Source organism: Esox lucius, chromosome 15 (assembly GCF_011004845.1).
Source record: "Esox lucius isolate fEsoLuc1 chromosome 15, fEsoLuc1.pri, whole genome shotgun sequence".
NCBI classification, from domain to species: domain Eukaryota; kingdom Metazoa; phylum Chordata; class Actinopteri; order Esociformes; family Esocidae; genus Esox; species Esox lucius.
Window position 1 is genome coordinate 10,772,753 of NC_047583.1, and position 24,818 is coordinate 10,797,570.

At 46.6% G+C, this 24,818-nt stretch overlaps 1 protein-coding gene across 3 annotated transcripts in view; it reads right to left on the reverse strand.

Annotated features, from left to right (window-relative positions):
- Positions 1 to 24,818, reverse strand: part of LOC105015777 (AT-rich interactive domain-containing protein 1B) — a 173,113-nt gene that overhangs the window by 27,265 nt on the left and 121,030 nt on the right. For all 3 annotated transcript variants that reach the window (XM_010879178.4, XM_020054096.3, XM_010879177.4), the window contains 3 exons: positions 17,436 to 17,706; positions 7,239 to 7,325; positions 4,079 to 4,273 (listed from right to left, as the gene is read on the reverse strand). In XM_010879178.4, coding sequence (XP_010877480.3) covers positions 4,079 to 4,273; positions 7,239 to 7,325; positions 17,436 to 17,706 — 553 coding nt within the window. The remainder of the gene's footprint in view (positions 1 to 4,078; positions 4,274 to 7,238; positions 7,326 to 17,435; positions 17,707 to 24,818) is intronic.

Here is a 24,818-nt window from a genome sequence, read left to right on the forward strand (position 1 = left end):
AACATATATGTTCCTCTGGAACTCCAACACACAATTCTCTGAGGGTGTTATTGTTTCTCTGGGTCTGCAGCCTCATCCCCTCAACATGGCCCATTCATCTGTCTACAGCCTCATCCCAGCCTTACTCCTCCAACACCACCTTCTTCAGGAACAGTGACTCCAGTGTTCCTCTGGGACTCCATGGACCCAGTCCAACATACAGTGGGGTGAACAAATATTTGATACACTGCCGATTTTGCAGGTTTTCCCACTTACAAAGCATATAGAAGTCTGTAATTTTGATTAAAAAAATCCAGAAAATCACATTGTATGATTTTTAAGTAATTAATTAGCATTTAATTGCATGACATAAGTATTTGATACATCAGAAAAGAACATAATATTTGGTACAAAAACCTTTGTTTGCAATTACAGATATCATACGTTTCCTGTAGTTCTTAACCAGGTTTGCACACACTGCAGCAGGGATTTTGGCCCACTCCTCCATACAGACCTTCTCCAGATCCTTCAGGTTTCGGGGCTGTCGCTGGGCAATACAGACTTTCAGCTCCCTTCAAAGATTTTCTATTGGGTTCAGGTCTGGAGACTGGCTAGGCCACTCCAGGACATTGAGATGCTTCTTACAGAGCCACTCCTTAGTTGCCCTGGCTGTGTGTTTCGGGTCGTTGTCATGCTGGAAGACCCAGCCACGACCCATCTTCAATGCTCTTACTGAGGGAAGGAGGTTGTTGGCCAAGATCTCGCAATACATGGCCCCATCCATCCACCCCTCAATACGGTGCAGTCGTCCTGTCCCGTTTGCAGAAAAGCATCCCCAAAGAATGATGTTTCTACCTCCATGCTTCACGGTTGGGATGGTGTTCTTGGGGTTGTACTCATCCTTCTTCTTCCTCCAAACACGGCGAGTGGAGTTTAGACCAAAAAGCAACATTTTTGTCTCATCAGACCACATGACCTTCTCCCATTCCTCCTCTGGATCATCCAGATGGTCATTGGCAAACTTCAGACGGGCCTGGACATGTGCTGGCTTTAGCACGGGGACCTTGCGTGCGCTGCAGGATTTTAATCCATGACAGCGTAGTGTGTTACTAATGGTTTTCTTTGAGACTGTGGTCCCAGCACTCTCCAGGTCATTGACCAGGTCCTGCCGTGTAGTTCTGGGCTGATCCCTCACCATCCTCATGATCATTGATGCCCCACGAGGTGAGATCTTGCATGGAGACCCAGACCGAGGGAGATTGACAGTCATCTTGAACTTCTTCCATTTTCGAATAATTGCGCTAACAGTTGTTGCCATCTCACCAAGCTACTTGCCTATTATCCTGTATCCCATCCCAGCCTTGTGCAGGTCTAAAATGTTATCCCTGATGTCCTTACACATCTCTCTGGTCTTGGCCATTGTGGAGAGGTTGGAGTCTGTTTGATTGAATGTGTGGACAGGTGTCTTTTATACAGGTAACAAGTTCAAACAGGTGCAGTTAATACAGGTAATGAGTGGAGAACAGGAGGGCTTCTTAAAGAAAAACTAACAGGTCTGGGGGGGCCGTAAATCTTACTGGTTGGTAAGTGATCAAACACTTGTGATGCAATAAAATGCAAATTTATTATTAAAAAATCATACAATGTGATTTTCTGGATTTTAGATTTTAGATTCCTCACAGTTGAAGTGTACATATGATAGAAATTACAGAACTCTACATGCTTTGTAAGTATCAAATACTTGTTCTCCCCACTGTACATGTTACTCTGGGACTCCAATGTGATTTTCTGGATTTTAGATTTTAGATTCCTCACAGTTGAAGTGTACCTATGATAGAAATTACAGAACTCTACATGCTTTGTAAGTATCAAATACTTGTTCTCCCCACTGTACATGTTACTCTGGGACTCCATGGACCCAGTACAACATACATGCTCCTCTGGGACTCCATGGACCCAGTCCAACATCTGGGACTCCATGGACCCATTTACTCTGGGACTCCACAGACCCACTCCAACATATATGTTCCTCTGGGACTCCATGGACCCACTATAACATATATGTTCTTCTAGGACTCCAACACACGATTCTCTGAGGGTGTTATTGTTTCTCTGGGTCCCCTCAGCATGGCGCACTCATCTGAATACAGCCTCATCCCCCCAGCATGGCCTACTCATCTGTCTACAGCCTCATCCCCTCAGCATGGCCCACACATCAGTCTACAGCCTCATCCCCTCAGCATGGCCCACTCAACTGACTACAGCCTCATCCCCTCAGCATGGCCCACTCATCTCTCTACAGCCTCATTCCCTCAGCATGGCCCAATCATCTGTCTACAGCCTCATCCCCTCAGCATGGCCCACTCATCTACAGCCTCATCCCCTCAGCATGGCCCACTCATCTGTCTACAGCCTCATCCCCTCACCATGGCCCACTCATCTGTCTACAGCCTCATCCCCTCAGAATGGTCCACTAATCAGTCTACAGCCTCACCCCTCAGTATGGCCCATTCATCAGTCTACAGCCTCATCCCCTCAGCATGGCCCACTCATCTGACTATTTCTGTTCTGCTTGGCCTCTGCCACTGGCAGTCATCCCAGCTGACTCACATTATCAGATAGGAGTGGGTGGAGAGAGACGATATACCACTTGCCTCAGAACTATTAATCAACATGAACTAATGGGAGGGACTCGTCTATATAAGAAAAACACAGATGTACGTATTCATTACAGTGACACATGAAAACACACAGTTCCAATAGCCCAGCGGTTTCTTTGATCCAGGGGAACTAAACACAAGAGCATATGCTAACAGATAGGGTGGACAGCTATGTTCTAAAGCCATGCGGGAGAACACTCAACACTAAAAGCAGGCTTAATTGCAATCAACTATTCTTAAACGTGTCCCCTCAAGTGTGAAAGTGGAGTGAGACCTTTTGACCGGAGGAAAACTTAGCGGACCGGAGGAAAATGTAGCCAGCACATCTGACAGTTCACGCTACTATCTGCAGTGTAATGGAAAATAGAGCGGCTAAATGTCATTGAAAAAAAGATCAACTGCAAGAACACTGCAATGTGGGTTTGATTGAAGGCACCCACTCTAGAAGTGTCCATTCTATTGTTTATGAGTAGTCTGCAACAACACAAACCTTTTCATTGGTCTTAATGACGCTAGTGGTCAGTGGAAGCCATCCAATCCGGTTTCAGTGTTAACCATGGTAATTGGACTGGACAGCATCAACATTATCAATGTGCTCAGATAACAGACGTTTTATCACCCCTGTCCGTGAATCCAATAATGAAAACAGGCAGGAGTGGCATCTAGAGTTCAAGTATTTCATGAATATTCTGGCTCACCCTTGCCTATAGTTCCATAATGAGAGAGAGAGAAATAAAGTAGAGGGACAGAAAAGTAGAGAGCGATAGAAAGATAGAGAGAGGAAAAGATGAGAGAAATACGGGAGAAAAAGAGATGGGAGGGGGGTGAGCAATGCAAAGCTGTTAGTGAACAGAGTTCCTAACTAACCTGTGATTTAACACTTGATAAGTTACAACATAGTGTCACCAGAGCAACTAACTAACCTGTGACATAACAGTTAATAAAACATAGTGTCACCAGAGTGACTAACTAACCTGTGACATAACAGTTAATAAAACAGTCTCACCAGAGCAACTAACTAACCTGTGATTTAACACTTGATAAGTTACAACATAGTGTCACCAGAGCAACTAACTAACCTGTGACATAACAGTTAATAAAACATAGTGTCACCAGAGTGACTAACTAACCTGTGACATAACAGTTAATAAAACAGTCTCACCAGAGCAACTAACTAACCTGTGATTTAACAGTTAATAAAACATAGTGTTCACCAGAGCGAATAACTAACCTGTGACATAACAGTTAATAAAACATAGTGTCACCAGAGTGACTAACTAACCTGTGACATAACAGTTAATAAGACAAAACATGTTCATCAGAGTTCCTAACTAACCTGTGCTATAACAGTTAATAAGATAATACATAGAGCTCACCAGAGTTCCTAACTAACCTGTGTTATAACAGGTGATGAATCAAAACAGAACTAGTGCTCCTACCTTGGGGTCCGTATTGGTTTCCCTGGGATCCATAGTGGCCACTGGAGCCTCCCTGGGGGTATGTCCCAGACGCCATCCCAGGGTACATCTGTCCCCCAGGACCAGGAGAGGGGTGAGGGGACATGGATTGGCCTGACTGGGGTGGAGGTGCAAACTGGGAGCCAGACTGGTTTCTTTGCATGTTGGCCATGAAGCCTGGAACACAAACACAGAAGACCGAGAGCATGTAAACAAACGTATTTACTGCCACCATACAAACACAAACACAAACAAACCAACACACACACGCACAAACATTAACCCACACAAAGGTGTGCTTTCCATAAAGGGGTAAATATCCCATCTTTATGAGGAGTGAAACAGGGGACTGACCCTTCTGCAATCTCTGACATCTAGAGACCTGATTGAAAAACAGACAAACATATGAACGTCTTCCTCCTGTAAAGGACAAACAGGAGATCGCTATAACAAACCCCTTTAAGGTCTTCATTTACAGTTGACTTATTAAGGAGACGCTCCTACTCAAAGCCACTTCCAGCATCAATACATGCACATACAAACCCACACAGACACACACACACACACACACACACAAACACAGACAACTGACAGTGCTTTATGCTTTTATATGTGTGTGTGTGTCTGTGTGTGTGCGTGTGTGTAAAGAAAACACACATATATTATACTGCACTTGGGGAATAAGACAGCGATTTAACCGTGACTGCTGTGTAATTTTAAGCTGTTACAGGAACCTGTGAGCTCTCAATTCATGAAAAAGGCTCTCAGCTCGCCTTCCCTACACCATTCAGATTGACATTTGAAATGATCCTCACAGGGCCTCAATATTACCACTGCAACCCATTTCATTACATGCTAAACCTGAGCGTGAAGCCAGAGAAAAGGTCTAAAATCTGCCTGGATTGGGAAAGGTCACTGGCACTGTAGCCACTCAGAGGAGATAGAGGTCTTTGCTGGTCTAATAGTCGGGATTTGCTTTAAATGGATCGGCTGCGCTGGGCTTGGCTCATACACACACATGCATGCATGCGTACACACACACACACACACACCCACACACACACTTTCACTCTATTGATAGGCTATACTGCTATTCAGGGCCAGCTCTGGTAGACCGGAGATGAGAGGGCATTTGTCTCTTTCCATGTCTACCTTTTCTGCTGAGAGAGAGAAAGAGAGAGAGAAAGAGAGAGTGTGCAGAGACTGAGAGAGAAAGAGATGGAGAAAGAAAGTGAGAGAGAGACAAGGCCTGAAAGTGCTTATGCTGCTGGGAGATGTGGGTTTAAGGGGAACATTATTGTAATGTTTTGCTTCCATTATCGTAAAGGATTCTGAAAAACACTGTGCAATACTGCATTCTAAATTGCCCGGAAAATGGATGGAGAGAGGAATATTGTGCAGACAGTTGCTAAAAGCAAATAACGCATTCAAGGACCCCCCCCCCCCCCCCCCCCCTCCCAGCCAGGCAGCGAGACAGAGAGGCAGGCTGGCAGACAGAACAGAGGCTCTTAGCTGGACTACAACAATGACATGCAGAATTGGGAGGGGGCGAGGGGGAGAGAGAGAGAGAGAGAGAGAGAGTGAGAGAGAGCAGAGGGAGAAAAGGGACATTCAGAGGGATTTATGGAAATGACAGAGGCTCTTAGGAGTGGGCACTTGAACCATGGGATTTAATCATATATTCTAAACAGCATTATGTTAACAACTGGGCTTCCCGGGTCAGTGGGAGCCAGAGCACAGCATTACATTTATGTTTATTTGATGTTTCATGTAAAACAGGTGTAACAGCATCGCCTTGCTCCCCACCCGAGCCTCTCCCCCTCTCTGTCAGATGTTAACTGGTCCTTTCCAAGCTGTAAGCACTGGACTCTGTGTTAATGCCATTCATCATTCCTGCTTCTGCACAAAACCTACAGGTCCGGTGCTGTTTAACACGGTCCAAATCAATATCAGTGGGGGTTATTTGTCTCATTCAAGACATTCATTTTTCAGCTGATTATTGGTCACTGTGGAAAGATGTTTAGCGGAAGCCTCAATCAGCGACCGTTCATTTGATGTGGCACACAGCGTGTTGTCCGCCTTTTCAATCACGTTAATGACCAGAATGTATTCCGCTACTATAATGAATCAACTCAGAAAGTCAGAAGTGTTTTCACATGTTGGGAACACAGGGTTTACTGATTGCCAGACCACGGACTGTTCCCATGACCTGCTTTCACAGCTGACCCAGTAATACATTACCTCTCCACCAGCTCCTCCCTGGGAACCTGTCGGGGGGAGTATTTGTTCTATACCTGCTGAGCTGGGCCACCGTTCACTGGTTCACTGACTCACTGGTTCACTGACTCACTGGCTAACATGCATGCTGGGAACAAGAGGAGCAATGGGAATGTGTGTGTGTGTGTGTGCGCCTACGTGGGTCTATGTATAATCCAGTATACAATGCCAAGCATGTACCTACTAACAGGACAGATATAAAACCCTACAAACAGACAAGATATTGAGCCCTTCTAACAGGCCAGATATAGAGCCCTCAGTACCTAATAGCCAACCAGATATAGAGCCCTCAGTACCTAATAGACAACCAGATATAGAGCCCTCAGTACCTAATAGACAACCAGATATAGAGCCCTCAGTACACGGCCAGGTTTAGAGCCCTTCTAACGGGCCAGACAAAGAGCCCTTAGTACCATTTAGCAGGCCAGGTATTGAACCCTGCTAATAGGCCGGATATAAAGCTCTCTGCACTGGCCAAAAGGTCAGGTATAGAGTCTTCAGTATCTACTAGCAGGCCAGGTATAAAGCCCTCTGCACTGGCCAAAAGGTCAGGTATAGAGACCTCAGTAGCACTGGTAACATGACATCACATCCTGCCTTTGTCTACCAGTTCAGTGAGTTCCCACAGAGTGTTGGGAAACACTGCCAATTTGCCACTGTGAAACACCGGCACACATACTGTCCCCAGACCCATCAGCCAGAATCCAGTGAATTCTGGTTCCAATCAGCCAGGACCCACCATGCTGATCTAAACAGGTGGGCCATAACCGAAGGGAATGCTCCAATTACCATATGATACACAAGAGACACACACAAATGTAAACATGGGCACCCACATGCACACAGACTTGGTGGTCATACTCACCCCTTTCCTGAGACATGGGGGACTGGATCAAGTGGGGGTGGGGCCCATCCGGCACCTTGCCAGGGGTCTGGAGGGCCATCTGGGGCCCTGTACGGAAACAAAGTGAACAGAATACGCTGAGACACACTCTAAGGATGTTTCAGTGCCACAACACTTAAAAACCAGGCAGGAAGTTCAACTACACTGTCAATTGTGAAATTCATTAAATGTCATTAAGACAAAAGATATACACTCACCTAAAGGATTATTAGGAACACCATACTAATACTGTGTTTGACCCCCTTTCGCCTTCAGAACTGCCTTAATTCTATGTGGCATTGACTCAAAAAGGTGCTGAAAGCATTCTTTAGAAATGTTGGCCCATATTGGTAGGATAGCATCTTGCAGTTGATGGAGATTAGTGGGATGCACATCCAGGGCACAAAGCTCCCGTTCCACCACATCCCAAAGATGCTTTTTTGGGTTGAGATCTGGTGACTGTGGGGGCCATTTCAGTACATTGTCATGTTCAAGAAACCAATCTGAAATGATTCAAGCTTTGTGACATGGTGCATTATCCTGCTGGAAGTAGCCATCAGAGGATGGGTACATGGTGGTCATAAAGGGATGGACATGGTCAGAAACAATGCTCAGGTAGGCTGTGGCATTTAAACGATGCCCAATTGGCAATAAGGGGCCAAGAAAACATCCCCCACACCATTACACCCCCACCACCAGCCTGCAAAGTGGTAATTAGGCATGATGGATCCATGTTCTCATTCTGTTTACGCCAAATTCTGACTTTACCATCTGAATGTCTCAACAGAAATCGAGACTCATCAGACCAGGCAAAATTCTTCTAGTCTTCAACTGTCCAATTTTGGTGAGCTTGTGCAAATTGTAGCCTCTTTTTCCTATTTGTAGTGGAGATGAGTGGTACCCGGTGGGGTCTTCTGCTGTTGTAGCCCATCCGCCTCAAGGTTGTGCGTGTTGTGGCTTCACAAATGCTTTGCTGCATACTTCAGTTGTAACGAGTGGTTATTTCAGTCAAAGTTGCTCTTCTATCAGCTTGAATCAGTCGGCCCATTCTCCTCTGACCTCTAGCATCAACAAGACATTTTCGCCCACAGGACTGCCGCATACTGGATGTTTTTCCCTTTTCACACCATTCTTTGTAAACCCTAGAAATGGTTGTGCGTGAAAATCCCAGTAACTGAGCAGATTGTGAAATACTCAGACCGGCCCGTCTGGCACCAACAACCATGCCAAGCTCAAAATTGCTTAAATCACCTTTCTTTCCCATTCTGACATTCAGTATGGAGTTCAGGAGATTGTCTTGACCAGGACCACACCCCTAAATTCATTGAAGCAACTGCATTAATGAGAAATTGAACAGGTGTTCCTAATAATTCTTTAGGTGAGTGTATTTATAATGTTCCCAGTGTACAGCATTACAAAATATTCATTAAAATGTGTTTCCAAAATGGTTCTTGACATTGAAAACATACATAGAGTAGGCCATCTAATGATCAAAATACAATACAATACTTACAAATACTACATCATTTCAACCTGACATTAAAGTAACCAATTCAAATGAACATCATTCTTTACTGTAAATCCTCCCTATCTCTAAAAAATACACATTCATTCTTCATTTTAATCTTAAAAAAAGAAAGGTTTGGTTTGAATGGATCCACCATCCTTCCACAAATCCCAAGGTCGGATGAGAGCAAAAAAGAAAAAAAAGGAAATATTTTATTGGTACAATAGATTACTTTTCAGAATGTTATTGCCTCATATCCACTTGTCATAATTACGTGGGGTTATCCAATCAATGGATTTTCCTAGCTTAAAAAAAAGATGAAGAACATAACCACAAACCTAATTAATGTGTGTTCATATTAAATGGATGGCTGTTTGAGTCCATATCTAAATTAATTCTCATACAGGGAGCATAAACCAGTAGCTTGGGCAATGTGTCACCCTCGTTGGAAGCATAATTAATGCAATCCTTAATCGCAAAAAAGGCTTTGGTTCTTCTATCTATTCAATCCTTTTAGATATACAGGTTGGTTCTGTTTTGCACACTAATTGGACTCATTGTTGTTGGATGTGTTGGACCTGTCCCCCTCGTTTGACAGACTGGATCACCTGGGCCGGGCCATCTGATATATGGCCAATTGCCTCTGATGGCAAAACAGATGCTGTGAGAACACCTTTGTTAAACATCATCCACTTTCTACGTTTGTTCTCCTCTGTTTTGTTTGCTGCAGTTTGTTTCCTCTCCTAAAGTGGTGTGGGATATTGTTTTAATGTGCCTTGGCAAATGTAGTGGGTGCCCACGGAGGGGGGGGGGGGGGGGGCCCGTCTAAGAACCATTCTAAACACACCGCTAAAGGTTCATTGATCACAGATGTTCCTCTTGTAGCACAGAAATCTACTACAGACGAGCAGGACTGATTAATGGATTGATCTGCCTCATACAAAGGTCAACAGGTCAAGTAAGGCACGCCTCTCTCTTACTCATTATGTAATTTACGAATGGAATAGGAATTTTCCAGAGAATCTTGGGAAAAAAACAGAACATATTGATCCCGTGGGCAATGCTCTCCTATGCATATGACATGCCCATGCAGTATATTTATATGAACCAAACAAAGAGTACAGAATCGTCCATCCTCCAGCCAGAAACATTTCCCCCTCTTCTCTGTTAAATATGTGGGGGGAAAGAGAAAAGGGACAGTGGGGAGAGGGGAGAGGGAGGGCGATGAAGAAATGGAAAGACAAGGAGGGAGAGAGGAGAAAGAAAGGCAGAAAGGGAGAAGTGAGTGGGACACAGAAATGAGGTAGGGAGAAATGAGGAAGGGATATACAAGGAGGTGTGAGATGGAGAGTGAAGGAGAACGGGAAAGAGGGGCAGAAAAAGAGGTGTCAAGTAAAGACAGAGAGAAGAAAAAGAGACAACGGTGAGAGGAGGAGAAAAAGAGAAAGGGGGAGAGAGAGATGGGGAGGGTAAGAGAGAGATGGGGAGGGTAAGAGAGAGATGGGGAGCTGTAGATGAGCTGGTTGCTGTGTGGGGCTGAAATACATGACTGGAGGTGGCTTCACGTAAACAAACCCAATTAAGTCAACATAATTGCTTTGCATAAACTGCACAAACAACATTTTCATCTACCCGCCCGCCCACACACTAACACTTACATACATTGATATATAACCCCACACACACACTAACACTAACACACAGAATCACCAGTGCACACACGCGCACACAGACACCCTCATGCACACATTCGCACATGCGACCACCACCACTTGAGTTGCTCCAGTGGCAACACTCGGAAGCGAGAATATTCGATTAGCGAGTGTGTCACCCCGTTCTGGTGGAGAAGAGGAGACAGGTCTAACAGTGAAATAACAGCAGAACAACACAGCTCTCCGCTCAGCCTGCGCCACCTCGGCGTGTCCAGGGGAATAAGAGGAGTGGTGCGCAGAGGAGATGGAGGAGAGAAGGGAGGCCAGACCCTAGCCCCTAAGGCATGTCACCACACTGGGAACATGTTCCTGGAGAGGGGGCTTCGGGCTGTCTCAGCAGGAGGCATGTTATCACCATTTACAGCCCCGAGGAACCACGACCACACACCCTCCGCAAATAAATCCTTCTCACCCATCTCTCCCAGCCAGGCAGGCCTGAGGGTGTGTGTGTGTGTGTGATAGGTGGAGTGAGGCCATGTATAGTGAGAGGTCTGTGTGTGTGTGTGTGTGTGTTTGTTTGTGTGATGGCACTGGTGAAGAGATTACTGGAGAGGGAGCCGAGGCTGGTGGATTGCATCATGTGAAGAAGAGGAAGAGAACAGGTTAGAAGAGGAGGAGAAGAGGTGAGAGCACGGAAGGGAAATTAGAAAACAGAAGAGGGAGTGAGAAAGGGACCGAACAGAGAAGCCGATAAGAACAGTCAAATTCACGTCCACGAACCACCTCCTCTCTACAGTGGTTCTCTCCTGCTCTCCACCTTAGCTTTAATGAGCCCCATTAAATAATTAGCTGTGGATAAAACAAACAGACACTATAGCACGGCCTGGCAGCACGTTTAAGACTGAGTCTGATTAATAATTCAACGATCAGGAGGAGGCTCTTCTGCTCAGCTTCTTACAGCTCAGCGCTGCAGAGAGAAGCCGGTTTAAATGTCAGCAGGATTTTCCTTAATCCCACATCCCTCCGCCACTCAAACCCAGCGTCTTTATTACCAGTGTCTGGCAACATCAGGGTGGTTGTTCAGGTGTTTGTCAGCGCTCACCCAAACTGACTCGGGACCTGGAGGACAGGACAGTCGGAGGCTTCTTCCCACAACAGGGCTAATTCTGTATTTCTACAAGCACTAGAAGACATGTTGAGTGTTGGGGGTGTATGAAGTCCCATAGCTGCTCCAGAACACAATTAGCGTTTCTGTCAATCAGGTGGAGCACTCTGGACGGCTTGCTATGCCTGTCGGTGGGCTTGCTCAAACACCACTACAAGCAATTTACACCTCAACTACAGCCCACGCTGAGGACCTAGTCAATGCACACACACACACACACACACACCCACACCCATACACACACATGCGAGGAAACACACACGGCGTAAATGAACAGCTTTAATTCAGATTCTGGAGGAACTTAGCAGTATCAAGATGCTGTTGCTCATTGCTAAAGTTGGAGAGGAAATAAGTGTCTTGTTTGAAACCCACCACTGGTGGTAAAAAAGATATCCTAAATTAGAACCAAGTGTCTTTGAAGTTGTTCAGGAGTAAAATAACATTATTGTAATTTCCATTTTAAAGCGTTTAACAAGTACAGTCATTTGAACTTTTCCCACAATACAAAGTGAGAGCCAAAAAGCAATGGAGTTCACGCGTTTTGAGATAATACTAGTGCTAAAACCCAATAAACTTTCAAATATTCCTCGGCTAGGATTGTTAGGGCAACGCAAGACCCTTTGAAGACAGAGGATTCATCTTTGAAGCTTTTTTTTGAAGGGTTTCAAACACAAATGCTGCTGAATAGTTCAAAGACGTACTAGAGTACTCATGGCCATATTCATCTCTGTTTTCAGGTTGGCAATATTAAGCCTCTGAGCACAGCGAATCCCATGCAGATTCACGTCAGCTCGGACCCACTGAGAAAATAAAAGCAATTTAATTGATGATGAAAGAGAGGCACACACACACACAAACATACACACATTAGGATGAGCAGAAGGCATTCTGAGTAAGTGAAGCAATCGTGCTGAGTGCTAATGGACTGACAGGAAAATAAGGAGAAGAGCTGGTTCAGCAGCATCTCAGGTTGGTGGAATACACCCTGCAGGCACACTCTCACACACACTCTCACACACACACACACACACACCGGCAAGGTAAATGCTACTATGTCTTTTGGGGCTGTAAGCTGTAAACAGCGGGTTCTGAATAATGGTGGTTTAGATCTCAATGAGCATAAGTCAATGATTTTCCAACCTGGGGCAAGCGGCTAACGTGAGTTACTGCTTCCTGTGGGGGACATGGGAATGTGCTAGGGCAGGGGAAACACTCTCCTACGGACCTCATTATAGACCTAGCGCTTGAGCTGAGCTAGGCTGGAGATGGTAGGGCAAGGGGCGGAAAAGTGCAGCTTAAGCTAAAATGGGGGGTGGTGTGTGTGTGTGTGTGGGGGGGGGGGGCACATCGTTCAAGCCAGTGTTCTGGGCTGCCTGCTGCAGGAGAATAATAGAGCAAACTGCTCCGGGTTCCACTCAGCCAGTCAGAGTGGGATTTGTCTGAATGGGCCGACGCAGCAAGCTGGCTTTTTGATTCTCCTTTTAACAGGCAGGTTATCCAGAGGGCTGCAGCTCCAAACGTCATGAGGGCCAGAGCTCCAACGCCAGAGGGCCGCGGAGCAGGGGGAGAGACACAGGAAGGGGAGGGAGATAAAAGAGAGTGAAGGACGGGGAGAAGAGGTAGGCTGACGAGAGGATCGACCAGAGGCAGTGTTCCACGCACGCATAGCCCCTGATGAACTGCCACTGTGGCGTTCCCAGCCGAAACACATGGGGTAACTTTAACATCTAACACACAGAGCACATCTGCAGTGCCATGTTCTGCTGCGGGGGGGTGGGGGGGTTATGAAACACACTCACTACTTAGTGTCGCTTAGTCGCTCTGCTAACTGACTTAAATGTAAATGTATGAGTGATTGAGCCAACATGGACGCTCAGTTGAATTGAAAATATGATGCAAATTGTGTCATTAACAACCCTTCACTTGATCTTTGCAGACCTCACTGAAGCCAGTCCGTCAAGTGTTTTTGCTCCAACATCTTCATGGGGGCAGGGTGCGGAGGGGGTTCTTTGGGCTGTACTCATACCAGACCCGGCAGGCTTTCACTCCCTCTCCATCCGGAGACGCTCTCTCTCTCGCTACGTGACTCGCCCTGACCTTTCAGCGCTCCTCTAGCCCTGGAAGCACATCAAGCGGGCGCAGATAAACAGCTTACTCTCCAAGCGCTCGTCAGAAAGCTTCAATCACGTCTTTAGAAGAAAATAAGGAGGAGGAGGGCTGGAGGGAGGGATTGAGCGGGCCGTGGCCATGTTAAATGGACCTTGATGGACCTTGGATGAGAATGAGTGAAAGGGAGACAGGCGTTTGTGATTTTCTACAGCAGGCGGCTCAACCAGTGTTGTGCCATAGGGGAGTAAGGATGTGGTCTGTGTCCATTATCAGCAGCACAAAATAAGTGGATCTCCTGCAGTCTTTATAGACAACCACACACATACACACACACAAACACACACACACACATGCGTCCCTGTATCGGGATACTACTACAATAGAGGTCAAAGGACAGTGTCATCAGTCAGTCCCTGCGGTCCACATACACCCAGGGATTTATCTCCATGGTGATCAGAATGAACAGGAAGTGACAATCAATAAGGTGGACACGGTCTGTTAGCCAACCAGACCAACAGATCATCACAGCTAATAGAATCACAGTGGTGATCAGTAGCCACATCACCATTCACTCCTCAGCGTTGACATGAGAGAATTTCATCACCAGCAGTAGGCAGGGAAACCGAGGCATTGTTCAGTGACTGAACGCTGGGTGTCAAGCAAAGCCCCACTGCCTCTCCTCCTCTCCTTTCACAGTGCACTGAGTGCGCTCAGAACGACTGATGGATTTTCTTAACGCGCATCCCATTCTGCCTGGCATGCGGATGAGAGTAATGCCGTTTGCGTCCCCAAAGCCAAGAAATGCGAGGTGCTCCGAATTGGTTTAGAGACATTGGGGCTGAGCAATGTGATTTCTGCTTGACTGTCACAAATCTAGCAAAACAAGAAAATCAATTTGCCGTATGTGTCTCCTGGCTTGAGGAGAATCCAAATACCAGGCTAACCCAGATACTCTATATTCTATGAAATGACAGGGACAGAGTTAGAGGGAGAGAGAAAAAGGACAGAGACAGAGAAAGTGAAGGAGGCAGTAAAGGAGACAGAGAAAGAGAGGGACTTTGGGACATAGACAACGGTAGAGAGAGAGAAGAAGAGGGGAAGAAAGAGAGGCAAAATGGGAGAGAAGAATGTAAGTCACTCTGGATAAGAGCGTCTTTTAAATGATTAAACTGCAAAAAAAAACAGAGAGGGAGGGGGGAGAGACATAACGAAAGAAGGAGAGGGAGATGGGATAGAGTAAAAGGGAAAAAAGAGATTAAGGAAAAAGAATAAAGAAAGAGCATTATATTGAGGGAACCTGAGGCTTTCCAACTCCAACATAATATATGTACTGTATATCTATGGGCCTGCTAACACACCTTTCAGTCTGTACTGTCTACAACTGCCAGGCTCTTGGTGTGTGTGTTTGTGTGGGTGTGTGTGCGCATCTGTTTGTGTGCGTGTCTGTGTGTGTGAGACGCGGCGCGTGAGACAGCCAGGTGAAAGCTGACAATGTGGAATTGCTCTCCTCTGACCGTTGTCAGGGGTGACAGGTTTCCGTGAGCACTGGGCCATGTGACGTGCGTCGCCCCGGTAACTGAGGCAAGCCTGACAGCCGCTGTCTGAGAGCGATAAACCACAGCCACGGTCACATCACGGTCACAGTACAGTGCCATCCCGGTCAGCAGCAAAGCGTGGTGCCACTGCCGTCGCAGGACAGCGGACTGGACCTTGACACTCTGTACCAGCTATATGATACCCAAGTGAAGGTAGGACTCAGAGCCAAGGGTTAGGGGCAGCTATAGATATCCTCATGCACAGATGCAGGCCGTGGCCAGCGTGGTGAGAACGACTGCGGGCAAGCGTCAACTGACTGATCTACAAATCACATTGTATAAACAACCACTCGATATTATTTACAGATCAGGCAGTCAGTGGCAATTTACCCATGCTGCATTGCAGTTTTGGTCCTGTCGAACATGGCCATAGAGATATTGGGAAGGTGGTCAGGTTGATATATCACACATAACGTGCTAGATGTAACCAGTCGTTCATAAGATAAAATGTCATAACGTGCTATTTAAAGAAAGGCAACCAGACAGTAACAACTGAGTTGTCGAAATGATGACACTTGGTGACACAGGGTTTCTCTCCCTCAAATGCCTGCTGCTGGTGTGTCTAATTAGTATTAGTCTAATACCACAACTGCTGTTACCAGGATGAGAATGACTTAGTTTATATACACTCTATTAATCCCATCCATCCTTCTGATGAGATCTGCCTCCCGCCCCGCCATCTCAAAACGGATTTCACCGCGTGGTCTTTGGGAGCGGCTGTCCCACTTTTTCATTAGTGTCAATCACTCCTGCACACGCTCGGTCCGCCTGAAACAACTCGCTGGCCTCAGAAGCTCACTCAAGCATTTGTCCCGCCTTGTCAGTGTGACTGACAGATCTGAGAGTCACTGACGTGTCGGTCAGGCCCCAATCAGGAAGAGCAGCAAAGGCTGGGAACGGACGTTACGGGTGCGAAGGGCAGGCGGAGTCACGTCCACATCTCAGAGTCGTGTGTCACTCTGACCTGTCAAAGGCCTGTCCAACACATTCCCATTCATTACTTCACTGTTTATCTCGACTAACGCTCCACTATTCCTCAACCCCGACTGCTCACACATGGAAATTGCCTATTGTCCTATTTTCTTATTTTCTTGCTTTTTGTTTCTATAGGAATATCAATGCCAATAGCAGCCATCTGTATCTGTAAATGAAAACTAATACTTTTTAATAGAAAGGGCAGAAGTGAAACTATATTGGTCAGCCAAATGGGTTATGTTGACATGTTCACTGCTGTAGATCTGATCATATTTTCCAGCAGGAAAATAATAACAGAACATGATACTAGAACAGACAGACCAGAGGAGTTAAATAGAGAAACAGAGTTGATGACCTGAAGGAGGTTCTGGGATTGCTCTGTGAAGAACTTTGTGGGTTCACCTGCTATGGTGTCTGGGTCGCTGACAGGGGAGATGGGGTTTACCTGGTACTGTGTCTGGGCCGCTGAGAGGGGAGATGGGGTTTACCTGGTACTGAGTCTGGGCCGCTGACAGGGGAGATGGGGTTTACCTGGCACTGTGTCTGGGCCGCTGGCAGGGGAGATGGGGTTTACCTGGTACTGTGTCTGGGCTGCTGGCAGGGGATATAGGGTTTACCTGGCACTGTGTCTGGACCGCTGGCAGGGGAGATGGGGTTTACCTGGTACTGTGTCTTGGCCCCTGACAGGGGATATGGGGTTTACCTGGTACCGTGTCTTGGCCCCTGACAGGTGAGATGGGGTTTACCTGGCACTGTGTCTGGGCTGCTGGCAGGGGATATAGGGTTTACCTGGCACTGTGTCTGGACCGCTGGCAGGGGAGATGGGGTTTACCTGGTACTGTGTCTTGGCCCCTGACAGGGGATATGGGGTTTACCTGGTATTGTGGCTGGGCCATGGTCAGGGGAGATGGGGTTTACCTGGTATTGTGGCTGTGCCGTGGTCAGGGGAGATGTGGTTTACCTGGTACTGTGTCTTGGCCCCTGACAGGGGATATGGGGTTTACCTGGTATTGTGGCCGGGCCGCTGACAGGGGAGATGGGGTTTACCTGGTACTGTGGCTGTGCCGTGGTCAGGGGAGATGTGGTTTACCTGGTACTGTGTCTTGGCCCCTGACAGGGGATATGGGGTTTACCTGGTATTGTGGCTGTGCCGTGGTCAGGGGAGATGTGGTTTACCTGGTACTGTGGCCGGGCCGCTGACAGGGGAGATGGGGTCAGATCCGGAGCGTGAATGGTTGGATTGGTTCGAACCTCCAGGGGAGCCAACAGGAGAGGGTGATGGGCCACTGCCCCGTCCAGACAGGTGGGGTGACGCATGGGGTGAGAAGGGAGACTGGGCTGGGTTACTCTGCTCCCCCTGGCTACTAGTGGAGCCTGTAGCACTGACGGCTGAACTGTGACCACCATCTGTCCCAGTAGGGAGGTCATCTATGGAGCCAGACAGGTCCTGGATCAGAAGAAAAGAGAGACAATGGTGAGTGAGGAATGTCATAAGAGAAACATAATAAAGACATGAACAGTGTATGCTGTGGATCACAGTGCTGTAAACCATCAAGTCCAACACTACAGTAGTAGTATAACCCAACACTAGCCATTTAGTACAACGAAACACTAGTCTATTAGTACAAACTAGCACTAGTCTATTAGCATAACCTAACACTAGTCTAATAGTACAAACTAGCACTAGTCTATTAGCATAACCTGACACTAGCCTATTAGTACAACCAAACACTAGTCTATTAGTACAAACTAGCACTAGTCTATTAGCATAACCTAACACTAGTCTAATAGTACAAACTAGCACTAGTCTATTAGCATAACCTGACACTAGCCTATTAGTACAACCAAACACTAGTCTATTAGTACAAACTAGCACTAATCTATAAGTACAACCAAACACTAGTCTATTAGTATAACCTAAAACTAGTCTATTAGTATAACCTAAAACTAGTCTATTAGTATAACCTAAAACTAGTCTATTAGTACAACCAAACACTAGTCTATTAGTATAACCTAAAACTAGTCTATTAGTATAACCTAAAACTAGTCTATTAGTATAACCTAAAACTAGTCTATTAGTATAACCTAAAACTAGTCTATTAGTATAGTCCAACAGGGTGGAGGAGGGCAGGCAGGGAGGATTTCAGTATTGACTGAATCAAGGGGAACCCCCTGTGAATGCTGACAGACTGCTGAATGATAGTCTGATAAAAGACAGAAGAGACAGAACGCAATGGAGAGAGGCAGGAAGTCCAGGTGGATGTGTTTGTGTTGATGATGTCAGTTTTAAACACATCACAACAGCTCTCCAGCCGAGAGACATCACCCACCCACCTCCCGGTGGCTGTTGGGATACCTGGTACACACCAGCTGAGGTACCTCTGTCGGTCTGTCCCTCCTAATTTCCAGGCTATTCTCAAACCCAATATCCCAGGCTAAGCACTCTGCTCTACTCAGTGTTTTGGTTCGTTCGATCCATATGCGAGGCCTACTAACTCTCAGCCAAGTCTTCTCGGTCCTTGCGCCTCAAACGGTGGATGCGGTTTTCATGACAATAGGAAGGTAGAGTCCACCCATCTTCATTGGAACCAATGTACTCATGCGGCTCTCAAATCTAGATATGTTCAAATTAATGCATTAACTGCATGAGAGCATGTGTTAAATGGCTAAAATGTAATACAGTATTTATGTACAGCGACCACTGCGAACAAGGCACCTGAAACCAAACACATTCACTGGCCCATAGACAAACATGTCTCCTTGGTCAATAATGGAAATACTGTTCAAATGGTTGAAACAGCTGAACATAAAGAAAACCTCACAGGTTCTGTTACAAGTACGCATTCCAGTGGTTGTTAACACACGATATGGCGGGAAAAGCGTACAGCGGTATATCGTGATGAACTGCCCATATGCATAGCATTGCTTCTACAGTGAGAGCCAATAAGCTGGTTTTCTGGTGACAAATGTTGGCAAATGTCTGGCTGGTTGTTAACACGTCCTCTGTGGTGGCAAATGCTTTTGTTGTTCGTCACGCCTCCATGGCTGCCCACCCACTGCCACTCTGCCCGCTCCGCTCTGCCAGGCTGTTTCCGACTGTCACATGGGATCATCTGCCTGCGCTCACACATCTGCCGAGCACACGCCCAAACAAACAAACACACAAACAAACACACACACACACACCAGGTGTCTCTTCCTTTTTTTCTTTCTCTCTTCCTCATCCCCCCTCTATCAATGGTGTCACCATCTGACTCTACCTATCAACTTCTCTAAGCCAGATGATGTCACAGGCTGTCTCAACCAATCAGCCGAGCTGTGGTTCTAAGCAGGCAGTCCCGGGTCACCACAGGTGTGCCATTCGACACAGTGGGATTCTACAAACAAGGGAGCCACGTCGATGGCTTTCCAAGCAGGCCAATCCAGCGTGACATCTACCTGATTATTTAGCTGGGAGACAATTAAAAATGAGGAAAGCACTGTGAATAATTACATTACCTGCCAGTCGTCCGTTCTCCATTAACCATTGGGCGGAGAAGCACAAAATTAATTTGAAGGATTCAATGACTGACCTGTTTGGATTAAACTCATGCTTGACCACATCTAAACAATGTTCTGACTGAGAGAGCCCAAGGAATCAACCCAAGCGCCATATGAAGAGTAAATGTCTGACAATGATGAAGCCCAAATGCAGCTTCTTACCACTCTCCACAGTGCTGTTTACAGAGCAGCAAACCGCCGGCCTCGTCAGAATCCGTCCAAATATCCAACAAGCTTGCTGGGGCCCATTCCAAAGTGGCCCGAACCCAATCTGTTTGCCTCTGCTGCAAATTGCTCTGTGCATTGAGTCTCCAAATAGCTGTCAACTACTCCCAGTTGGCATGTTGTATCACTTAATTCGCCTGTGAAGCATGTAATTGTCATAATAACAAAAATATTGAGGTGATATTAACAACTTGCTTTGATGACCTGTATGACCCTTGACCTCTGGGGTGTTGCCATCCACCTCCATCCTCTCTCTCTCCTCAGTGTCTCTTACAACTACCTCCTCTCTCTCTCTATCTCCCACCCTTTCTCTCCCCTCTCTCTCCCTCTTGCTCCTTGTCTCTCAGAAGCACACAGTAGAAACACACAGTAGAAACACACAGTAGAAACATATACAGTAGAAACATATACAGTAGAAACATATACAGTAGAAACACACAGTAGAAACACGTAGTTGAAACAAATACAGTAGAAACACACAGTAGAAACATATACAGTAGAAACACACACAGTAGCAACATACACAGTAAAACCAACCACAGTAGAAACATGCACAGTACAACCAACCACAATGGAAACATGCACAGTAGAAACCAACACACACAAACAATATTTACATGCATTTTCAAAACATACAATTTTCCTGAACCTGTAATCCTAACATTACACTAACACTTAGCCTAACCTACACCTAACACTAACCCTTACCCTAACTCTAACCCCTACCCTAACTCTAACCCCTACCCTAACTCTAACCCCTACCCTAACTCTAACCCCTACCCTAACTCTAACCCTAACCCTACCCTAACTCTAACCCTAACTTTAACCCTAACTCTAACCCCTACCCTAACTCTAACCCCTACCCAACTCTAACCCATACACATAACACTAACCCTTACCCTAACCCCTACCCTAACTCTAACCCTACCCTAACTCTAACTCTTACCCTAACTCTAACCCCTACCCTAACTCTAACCCATACACCTAACACTAACCCCTTACCTTAACTCTAACCCCTACCCTAACTCTAACCCCTACCCTAACTCTAACCCTTACCCTAACCCCTACCCTAACTCTAACCCTACCCTAACTCTAACTCTTACCCTAACTCTAACCCCTACCCTAACTCTAACTCTAACCCTAACTCTAACCCTAACTCTAACCCTAACTCTAACCCTAACTCTAACCCCTACCCTAACTCTAACTCTAACCCTAACTCTAACCCTAACTCTAACCCTTACCCTAACCCCTACCGTAACTCTAACCCTACCCTAACTCTAACCCCTACCCTAACTCTAACCCATACACCTAACACTAACCCCTTAACTTAACTCTAACCCCTACCCTAACTCTAACCCCTACCCTAACTCTAACCCTTACCCTAACCCCTACCCTAACTCTAACCCTACCCTAACTCTAACTCTTACCCTAACTCTAACCCCTACCCTAACTCTAACTCTAACCCTAACTCTAACCCTAACTCTAACCCCTACCCTAACTCTAACCCCTACCCTAACTCTAACTCTAACCCTAACTCTAACCCTAACTCTAACCCCTACCCTACTTTCAAGTTTCAACGTTTATTTGTCAAATGCACCGAACAACACAGTGTCATCCTGCACAATGACATTATTGTGGCATCGCACCCGACAACAACGTAGTGAGAGTTAAGAAGAAGAATATATAAGCAAAAATATACATACTGTATGAACAGTATGGTGGAAGTAATGAGTATTATAGATACATTTGAGTGTAATATGCTTTTGAATGGCACATGCAAAGGAATGTTCTAATGCCCATTAAAAGTACCTGAAAGGACATAAGAGCGTCTGGAATGTTTGTGTGTGATCAGCGTGATCAGTATGACCTAACCTACACCTAACCTCTTCCTTCACCTAATTTACATGAATAGGCCTAGCTCTTATTCTTCACTCTTAAGAATAAGGGCTAAGAATAAGAATTCTAACTCTTACATGCTTTTACATGAATTCTTACAAGAATTCCTAACTCTTACATGCTTCCTCAATAAGTAAAAGAAACTTGTTACAAGAGAAACATTCTAATTTGGACACAACCACACACGTGAATAACTCTCATGTTATTGTTTTCAGACTTTTGTCTTATGCTAAAAATACCTTGTGCCTGAATTAGAATGTACTGTAATATTATTTGACATTTTTGAAGTTTTGAAGGAGGGGAAAGACCCACCAGGCTATGAGAAAAGCCCCTACACTTATTAACCACCAGGCTATGAGAAATGCCCCTACAGTGAATAACCACCAGGCTATGAGAAATGCCCCAACAGTGAATAACCACCAGGCTATGAGAAATGCCCCAACAGTGAATAACCACCAGGCTATGAGAAATGCCCCAACAGTAAATAACCACCAGGCTATGAGAAATGCCCCAACAGTGAATAACCACCAGGCTATGAGAAATGCCCCAACAGTGAATAACCACCAGGCTATGAGAAGTGCCCCAACAGTGAATAACCACCAGGCTATGAGAAGTGCCCCTACAGTGAGGAACCACCTGGCTTTGCCTCATTCCCACTGACCCAGTGCTTGTCCCTCTTCAGCTGGCAGAGATGTGAGGGCTGCTGGGAGGTAAAAATGAAGAGTGTTCCCCAGGCATGGGTTCTATGATCACGCTGTCTAGACAGGGAGGAGTCAGACACTACCATTTCCTGCCAGCGGACCAAGGGGAGAGAGAGCACTGACCCCTAAACCTCCTCACAAAAACCGAGCAACACATTCAACATGGTGAGCCACATGACTGTATTGGGCAAGGGGGGCGTTCTCACAACAGCTAACCACAGGGGAGTGTACTAGTGCTGGCACAGAGGCTGTGGCTGCTTCTAGGGCTGCGCCAGAGACTGTGGCTAGCTGGGTCTAGAGCAGAGGGCCGGGGTCATGCAGGGATGGTGTTGTCAACTCCGGTTAGTGGTTCCCAGGGTGCTGCTGTCCAGAGTGTCACCTCGCTGTTGGAGGGGCCAGCCACCCCCTGTCACCACCGCTGCTGCTGCCAGCACCGCCACCCTGCTGCCACCGCCATGCCACCAGGCCACCAAGGCCAGCTGACTCAACCATGCCACCAGGCCACCAAGGCCAGCTGACTCAACCATGCCCCAGGCCAGTAAGGCCAGCTGACTCAACCATGCCCGAGGCCACTAAGGCTAGCTGACTCAACCCTGACACCAGGTCACTAAGGCCAGCTGACTCAACCCTGCCACCAGGCCACTAGGGACAGCTGCCTCAACCCTGCCACCAGGCCACTGAGGACAGCTGACTTAACCATGCCCCAGGCCACTTAGGGTAGCTGACTCAACCCTGACACCAGGTCACTTAGGGTAGCTGACTCAACCCTGACACCAGGCCACTTAGGGTAGCTGACTCAACCCTGCCACCAAGCCACTATGGACAGCTGCCTCAACCCTGCCACCAGGCCACATCAGCAGGCGGCACGGACAGGCTGCAGAGCTGGGAGGATGTGGGATGGTGGCGGGTTTTCCCTCTCTCTCTGTTTCCAGTCGGTAGAGACTCCCTCAAACAGGGCCGTTAACGGGTTAGAAGCTGATATTCAAAGTGCTGGCAGTGACGTAAGAGGGACCATTTTAATGGAGGGGAAACGGATTCAAAATCCAAAAGATCCAAATGTTAATCACTCATGTTGCTATCAAAGCTACAACCACTCTACCCACTGGTATTAAAAGGGACTTAGTGGGCTCATACAGTACAGAAGGTTTATCCCTCTCTGTTCTCAGAGTAAATAGAATGATGACAGCTGTAATTAGGTCTAATAGCTGTCTGGTGTGAGTCCGGCGGCCTCCTCGTAACTGGGCTCCGACTGCAATGCAGCTGCCACTGTTGCTTCTCTCTATGGAGCAGCAGAAATTAAGTGGAAACGCTGTTACACGTAAGATGTTTTTCCTTCCCTAAAATCTCGAGCTGATGCCAGATCTGCCGGAAATGAAATGCCATTCAAATGATCCTGTGAATGGCTGTGTGTCAGGGAGGGAGAGGAGGGTGGTGTGTAATGGGATACCCCACGTTGAGAGCTCCCAGCAATAGCCATCACCAGGTGCTATTAAATACCTCACACAGACAGAGACAGAAGGAAATCACCACAATCCCAACAACACACAATAGACCTGGTATTGGCTGTGTGTGTGTGTTTTGTAGGGGATGGAAACAACCTAATCACTATTATCATCCTCTTAACCATTACCATCATCATCATTACCGTCATCATCATTACCGTCATCATCATTTCAAGTGACTTGCCCAACGTGTCATAGGCTTCACACAACCTGCAACTACCTACTGTCTCACTCTTCAGCGTCTCCCACAACTACCTACTGTCTCACTCCTCAGCGTCTCCCACAACTACCTCCTATCTCACTCCTCAGCATCTCCCACAACTACCTACTGTCTCACTCCTCAGCGTCTCCCACAACTACCTACTGTCTCACTCTTCAGCGTCTCCCACAACTACCTCCTATCTCACTCCTCAGCGTCTCCCACAACTACCTCCTATATCACTCCTCAGCATCTCCCACAACTACCTCCTGTCTCACTCTTCAGCGTCTCCCACAACTACCTACTGTCTCACTCCTCAGCGTCTCCCACAACTACCTCCTATCTCACTCCTCAGCATCTCCCACAACTATCTACTGTCTCACTCCTCAGCATCTTCCACAACTACCTCCTATCTCACTCCTCAGCATCTCCCACAGCTACCTACTGTCTCACTCCTCAGCATCTCCCACAGCTACCTCCTGTCTCACTCCTCAGC